The 8,445-nt window shown below is 35.3% G+C and overlaps 1 protein-coding gene across 1 annotated transcript; it reads right to left on the reverse strand.

Annotated features, from left to right (window-relative positions):
• Positions 1 to 3,883: 3,883 nt before the first annotated feature.
• LOC139868387 (uncharacterized) lies at positions 3,884 to 6,300 on the reverse strand. The gene is made up of 4 exons (XM_071856721.1): positions 5,164 to 6,300; positions 4,381 to 4,548; positions 4,121 to 4,294; positions 3,884 to 4,024 (listed from the first exon to the last, which is right to left on the reverse strand). The coding sequence occupies exons 1-4, from the start codon at positions 6,298 to 6,300 to the stop codon at positions 3,884 to 3,886; spliced, it is 1,620 nt and encodes a 539-aa protein (XP_071712822.1).
• Positions 6,301 to 8,445: the final 2,145 nt, after the last annotated feature.

Here is an 8,445-nt window from a genome sequence, read left to right on the forward strand (position 1 = left end):
GGGTTTTAAGAAAATAATTTTCCAATTAATTATTATCATGTACATACATATGATAACAATAACTTTAAGCGGAAGAATATTAATTATATTGAATTAAATAAATCACCAAAAACGGATCCATATGATTTATACGGTTAAATAAATAAATACAACAAGAGAGTCTAAAGATTATACTTTTCTGGTAGAACCAGATTGAAGGAAGAGAAACTAACAACCAAATATATGATTGCCGCTAGGGTAGTCCACACTACACTTCGAACAACATCAAACGGATGTGCTAGTCCCGTCAAGTAATAATAAATATTAAAAGGACCAAAATATATAAATATATTTAATTTTGTTAGTCGTAACCGAAAAAAAATTAGGGTTTAAAGTTTTTGTCAAAACCAATTGTATTCGCGAGTCTTGTTTACTTCCGTCGAATAGAAAAATAACAAACTATCTTGGGGTTTTGATATTTGTCGAAAAATAATGAATACCAAAATATGTGTAGGGTTTTCTATTATATACCTATATCTAAAAGGTAAAAGGGAAATGAATAGTACTACTCTCTTTTTCAATTCTCACAAACTTAACCCCCTAACTTTCATTAAAATACAAATCGAACCCCCACTTTATATGCATATTTTTTCCCAAAATTACGTATATCTAAAAGGTAAAAGGGAAATGAATAGCACTACTCCCTTTTTCAATTCCCACAAACTTAACCCCCTAACTTTCATTAAAATACAAATCAAACCCCCACTTTATACGTATATTTTTCCCCAAAATTAACAAGCTTAACCCCCTAACTTTTATTAAAATACAAATCAAACCCCCACTTTACTAACTTTTTTTTTTTACTAATATTCAATTTTCACAAACTTAACCCCTAACTTTTATTAAAATACAAATCGAACCCCCACTTTATACGTAAATTTTTTTCAAATTTCACAAACTTAACCCACTAACTTTTATTAAAATAAAAATCGAACCCCCACTTTACTAACTTTTTTTTTAAAATAAAACCCGAACGCTAAAAGAAGCAACTTTCACAAAAGGAACAACCCTTCAATGTTATGTCGAAAAAATTCTTTTTTACAAAATAGATCAAGACTTTTTTTTTAACTCGCATTCAAAACGGAGCCCCCGACGCGAAGCGAGGGCTCCACAACTAGTTGTATATATAAACCAGAGAACTAAAGATATTATATATAAGCACAAATGTCGGTTACAAAGAATACGACTCCAATGTCGGTTAACAAAGTATTAATCACAATACAATTATGAATTTTTTCCTTGGTCCAAACGCTTAGAAACATAACATAATTATAATTATATAATTATATTATATTTAATTAAAACATTCATTAAGTAACTATTAATTAATTAATTATTTAATTTCTTTTTTACTTGAATAATATATATCACATATATATTATTAATTTGACGTCTAGGTGTATATGTGTGTGACCCCAAAGGCTCAAATGAATTTAGCCATATAGTTATGTGTTGTACCTTGCGCATAAATCCTACAGACTCCCACTTGTGCACGGCACAACACCGGGTAACTATACAAACAATGGTTAGCGTCTAGCAACACGCCATTTTCCCTAAATTCATGTGAGGGTAGTTTCTCAAAACTTCTCATAGTAAGTGTTAAATGTCATTTATCCCTTTGTTTCAGATACTTTAGTTAAACTTAAGACATGGATCATCGGTCATTCTCATTTGTTTAACAATTATATTTCTCGATCTTAGAAATGAATCAGATCACCAAACTAATTAAGTATCATCTCAATTACATTTGGGTGCGGCCACACAAATATCTTATTCATTCATCGAGGAGCTCAAAAGTATCTAACTCCAAATAGGTTGGAGGAACAAATCATATTTTGCCTACACGTGTCTGTCACGAGCTTCACATTACACCCAATAATGGCTTTTATAACAGCCTTATTCAGGACAGCGTTTAACCATATCAAAGTATAATGCTCCACACATTGAAACCGGCGTGCATCTCAAGTCGAAGGACTTATGACATAACCACTTGCGAGTTTCACTATTGACGCTGATCCATGCAGTGAAAACTCAAAGGTTGGGTCATTCCAATATTCATCCTATGAATACATGTGAGTTTGATAGTAACACATTACACCATATCAAACACTCACATTTGTCTTAGTTTGATGTTACTCCCGTATCATCAATCGACAATGGAAATTTAGAATAAGTCATTATTCATGGATTTAAACATGCAAATATAGAACACAGTAATTATGAATAAAAACGATCATAACACATTATATCAATTCGTTACAATAAAAACTGCTTTCATGTTCCAATTATCCAAATACTAAAATTACATAAAACTATTAGCTGGTCTAAGCCCAATGTTCCTAGAATGCTCGACATGCTTGGTACAAGACATTTGCTTTGTGAACGGGTCAGCTAGATTGTCTTCTGTTGGAACCTTTTGAATACGTACGTCACCTCTCTCTATAACTTCACGTATGTAGTGAAATTTTCGAAGGATGTGTTTGGCACCACGTAGAACTCCTGGTTCATTTGCTATTACTATAGCACCAGTATTGTCGCAATACATGTCCATGGGATTTTCAATGCTGGGAACAACGCCAAGCCCAGATATGAATTTTCTGATCCAAACAGCTTCCTGAGCAGCTTCAGATGCAGCAATGTATTCTGATTCTGTTGTAGACATCGCTGTAGTGCTCTGCTTCGAGCTTCTCCAGTCAACTGTGCCTCCGTTCATAACGAAAACGTAGCCAGATTGTGATCGACTATCATCTCGATCAGTTTCGAAACTAGCATCAGTGTAACACTTTATGCTTAGTTCATCGAAACCTCCGTAAACTAAGAACATATCTTTAGTGTTTCTCAAATACTTCAATATATTCTTTACAGCAGTCCAGTGACTATCACCTGGATTCTGTTGGTATCGGCTCGTCATATTGAGAGCGAAAGAAACATCTGGTCTAGTGCACCTCATAGCATACATGATGGATCCAATAGGTGAAGCATATGGGACTCCAATCATTCGCTTCACCTCTTCAGGTGTAGAGGGGGCTTGAGTCTTACTCAATACCACATTTGGTTGCATCGGAAGACTACCACGCTTGGAAGCTTCCATCTTAAATTGCTTTAAGATTTTGTCAACATATACACTTTGACTTAAACCTATTAACCGCTTAGATCTATCTCTATAGATCTTGATTCCTAGGATATACGCTGCATCTCCCAGATCTTTCATAGAGAAACATTTTCCAAGCCAGGACTTAACGTCTTGTAGCGTTGGAATATGATTTCCCATGAGTAATATTTCATCAACATATAAGATCAGAAAGACTTTAATGCTCCCACTAGCTCTCATGTACACACATGGTTGGTCAAGGTTTTGTGAGAAACCAAACTCTTTGATTTTCTCATCAAACTTCGTGTTCCAACTCCTTGATGCTTGCTTTAATCCATAAATGGATTTCTGAAGCTTGCATACTTTATTAGGATACTTAGGATTCACAAACCCTTCAGGTTGCACCATATATACGTCCTCGCTAAGGTGACCATTTAGGAATACGGTTTTGACATCCATTTGCCAAATCTCATAGTCATTGTACGCTGCTATAGCTATGAGTATCCTAATAGCTTTAATGTCCGCCACTGGAGAAAAGGTCTCTTCATAATCAACCCCGTAGGTTTGAGTATAACCTTTTGCTTCCAAGCGGGCCTTAAAGGTGTGTACATTTCCATCCATGTCCGTCTTCTTCTTGAAGATCCATTTACACCCAACAGGCTTGATGTTTGTTGGGAGATCAATCAAGCACCAAACTTGATTATCTTTCATAGACTGCATCTCTTCATTCATAGCATCTTGCCATTTATCAGATTAAGGATCTGACAATGCAGCTTTGTAATTAGCGGGTTCGCCCAGATCCCCTAATTCCAAGTCCTCCATCGTAACCATAAGGTTTAACCTTTCAGGTAGACGAGAGGTTCTATTAGATCTACGAATGAGACATGCTTCGTCCTGTACCTTGACACTTTCATGTTGAGGCTCAGTACGAATTTCGCTAGTGCCTTCAGAAGGTAATGTATCTTGTTTTTAAATTTCTTCAAGGTTTACAGTGCTCCCACTTGCTTCTTGTAAGAGGAGACTCTTCTCCAAAAACTCAGCATATCTAGCAGTGAAAACCTTGTTTTCTGCTGGATAGTAGAAGTAGTATCCCATCGTTTCCTTTGGGTATCCTACAAAGATACATTTGATAGTTCTGGACTCAAGTTTGTTTGGTGTATCACGCTTCACGTGAGCCTCACAACCCCAGACTTTCAAGTAAGAAAGATTTAGGACTTTCCCACGCCATATTCATATGGTGTCTTGTTTACCTTCTTGGTTGGAACCATGTCGAGAATGCGTGCAGCAGACTCAAGAGCATATCCCCAAAAGGATGCTGGTAGAGTTGTTAGACTCATCATTGATCGGACCATGTCAAGCAAAGTTCGATTTCTCCTTTCTGACACCCCATTATGCTGAGGTGTGTAACGAGGAGTAAACTGTGAGACAATCCCACGATCTCTCAGATGATCTAAAAAATCTTGACTCATATATTCGCCTCCACGGTCGGACCGTAGAACCTTAATGGTGTTTTCAAGTTGATTTTCTACTTCATTTTGAAACGCTTTGAACGTTTCAAATACTTCATGTTTATGTTTAATCAAGTAAACATAACCATATCTACTGAAATCATCAGTAAAAGTAATGAAGTAGGTAGCTCCATCTCTAGACATTGTTCTAAATGGGCCACATACATCAGTATGAATGAGTCCAAGTAGATCACTCGCCCTTTCAACCTGGTGGGTAAAGGGTTTCTTTGTCATTTTTCCAGATAAACAAGATTCGCATATGTCAAATGACTCATTACCGGTTGACTCAAGAAGCCCAGCGTGTTGCAGCTTTGTTATGCGTTTCTTGTTTATATGACTAAGACGACAATGCCATAGATATGTGGAATTCAAATCATGCTTGAATTTCTTAGTGCTACAATTAAATATAGAACTTTCGTTTGGAACAAGATTATGCATATCAATTTCAAAAATACCATCTCTAGGAATAGCATTAAAATAAAAAACATTATCCTTAGAAACTGAAATACCATAATCTGTGAATACATGATTAAAACCATTATCCTTCAAACGAGAAACTGAAATAACACCTCTAGTAATAGAAGGTGCATAATGACAATTATCTAAAATAAGAATAAGTCCACTTGGGAGGATGAGCTCATAGCTTCCTATAGGTTCGACAGCTGCACGATCGCCATTGCCAACGTACAGATCCAAAGCCCCCTTATTCAGCTTTCGAATTTTCCTAAGTCCCTGCATATCATTACAAATATGAGTACCACAACCAGTGTCATACACCCAAGTTTTATTAGGAAAATTATAGAGTTCTATAACGAAGATACCTGAAGTGCTGGTCGAACCAGCCTTTCCCTTCTGCAACTCTTCCAAGTAAAGCACACAGTTTCGTCTCCAATGACCAATCTGGCCACAATGGTGACAAGCCATGTTCTTTGCGGGAAGCTCTTTCTTTGCTGGTGGTGGAATTTTCTTCTTAGGTGTGTAAGCTTTCTTACTATTTCCTTTTCCCTTTCTACTAGCAGCTTGCGGCTTTCTTTTCAGGATTTTACCTTCCTTTATGGTTAAGACTGCAGAAGTCTTCTTTGGTAGTCCCTTTTTAGCTTGCTTAAGCATTGCATGAAGCTCAGGAATAGTTTTTCCCATGCTATGCATATTGTAATTCATTACAAATCCATCATAGTCCTTGGATAGTGAAGTAAGTATCAAGTGCACTCCAAAAACTGGTGGCATAGCATAACCTAGGCGCTCCAGTTGATCCAAATAGCCTTTAATCTTCAAGACATATTGGCTAAACGGCTGCCCCAACTCATGTTTGTAAGCGTGAAACGCTTTCACAGTTTCAAACAATTCCTGTTCTGCCTGCTGTTGGAACATCGTTTTGAGTTCCTCAATCATGTCATATGCATTGTAGTCCATCAAGTTCCTTTGGATCTCAGGATTCATGCTAGCAAGCATAAGACATGCTACTTCAAGTTGTTCGTTATACTGGTTAGTATAAGCATTACGAACAGTAGCACTGGCAGTTTCAGGTGGAGCTTCAGGTAAAGGATTTTCCAGATGGTGCAACTTCCTTTCAGACTTTAAGACAATCTGAAGGTTTCGATACCAGTCAATGAAGTTGTTACCATTCAATTTTTCCTTCTCAAGGATTGACCTTATGGTCATGTTGTTTACGGATTAAATTACGTTTGATGTCATCTACAAAATAAACAAGGTTCTTTTAGTATCTTTAATAATTATCCTTTTATAAATTAACTACCCATGTTTTTAAAAAAAAACTTATAAAACTATTAATTTTCGTAAAAGGCTAAGATCCACATTGTGCTTCCACCATCACATCAGTTGATCTGCTAGCAATGGTGGATTCAATCGGTAGGTGGCGGGCACTAATTTTGTTACAAGTGCAACTCTTAGATCTTTATGGGACTCACGACATTTAGTGTCTAACACTAGTGTCATGCTGGCATGTTTAGTCCCATCCTTGCCTCGGGTTGCGGTCTCACCTCTCAACTCGATTAAGTCATCCAATTGTGAAGTGTGTAAAAATTAATCTAGGTCTCACGCATAGATAATGATCACATTGAGTTATAATTCAACTAGGTCTCACGCATAGTCAAAGAATAACGACAAGTGTTTCAATTGAATTGGACGGCACGACTTAAATTTCGCCAGGTATATTAAACAATTTTAATAATATTTTAGAAAAATTGTGTTACGAATATTACATGCATACAATATTCGCCTCACAAGTTAAAAACGGTTTAACTTGATTTTAATTATGTTTTGATTTTTAATTCTCATGGCAAATTATACACAATCACATAACATATAAAATGCAACCAAACATAACAAAACATAATATGTATGTGCATAGCCTCAACCGATGAAAATCCTATGCTTGGTCTCACGAGCCATTATGAGAACAAAGCGGTCAACTAAAGGGACAATTACAAAAGTAAACCCTAAAAGCTCCCACTTGCGTCAAGATCTCATGATGACCAAGTGTCCTCCTTCACCGCATCTCTCTCAGCATTTGTCCATTGACTTTACTATAAGTGTGTCTTGATGGCCAAATTCCGTTCACTTCAAGTCTTTAATCCCATCATGGAGGTTACATTTATTAAAAATAAAATACAACTAATCTAGAATTGTAAATTACATAATTGCCTCAAAACGGCCTCCCAAAATAAAAGATTAAATTACATCCATAATTGGCCACAAAACAATGGCATCCATACAACCACAAACATTTAAGATCACAACACATGCACACAGTCTAGGTTTTCATCGGCTATGCACAATTAAATCATCATAATAATAACATGATCATGACAATAATTATGGCTTGCTCCATGGCACAAGATGCATGTCTTGGCCATGAATAAAAAAAAATACAAATATATACACAAGCCATTTAATTAATAACAACCACGCATGAATATAATAACCGTATAAAAACATAAGAGGCTCTTGATACCACTGTTGGTGATTTAGGGTTTTAAGAAAACAATTTTCCAATTAATTATTATCATGTACATACATATAATAACAATAACTTTAAGCAGAAGCGTATTAATTATATTGAATTAAATAAATTACCAAAAACGGATCCATATGATTTATACGGTTAAATATATAAATACAACAAGAGAGTTTAAAGATTATACCTTTCTTGTAGAACCAGATTGAAGGAAGAGAAACTAACAACTAAATATATGATTGCCGCTAGGGTAGTCCACACTACACTTCAAACAACGTCAAACGGATGTGCTAGTCCCGTCAAGTAATAATAAATATTAAAAGGACCAACATATATAAATATATTTAATTTTGTTAGTCATAACCGAAAACAAAATTGGGGTTTAAAGTTTTTGTCAAAACCAATTGGATTCGCGAGTCTTGTTTACTTCCGTCGAATAGAAAAACAACAAACTATCTTGGGGTTTTGATATTTGTCGAAAAATAATGAATACCAAAATATGTGTAGGGTTTTCTATTGTATATATAAACCAGAGAACTAAAGATATTATATATAAGCTCAAATGTCATTGTGAATTTTTTCCTTGGTCCATACGTTTAGAAACATAACATAATTATAATTATATAATTATATTATATTTAATTAAAACATTCATTAAGTAACTATTAATTAATTAATTATTTAATTTCTTTATTACTTGAATAATATATATCACATATATATTATTAATTTGACGTCTAGGTGTATATGTGTGTGACTCCGAAGGCTCAAATGAATTTAGCCATATAGTTATGTGTTGTACCTTGCGCATAAATCCTACATCAATATGA

Source organism: Rutidosis leptorrhynchoides, chromosome 9 (genome assembly GCF_046630445.1).
Source record: "Rutidosis leptorrhynchoides isolate AG116_Rl617_1_P2 chromosome 9, CSIRO_AGI_Rlap_v1, whole genome shotgun sequence".
Classification (NCBI taxonomy): Eukaryota; Viridiplantae; Streptophyta; class Magnoliopsida; order Asterales; family Asteraceae; genus Rutidosis; species Rutidosis leptorrhynchoides.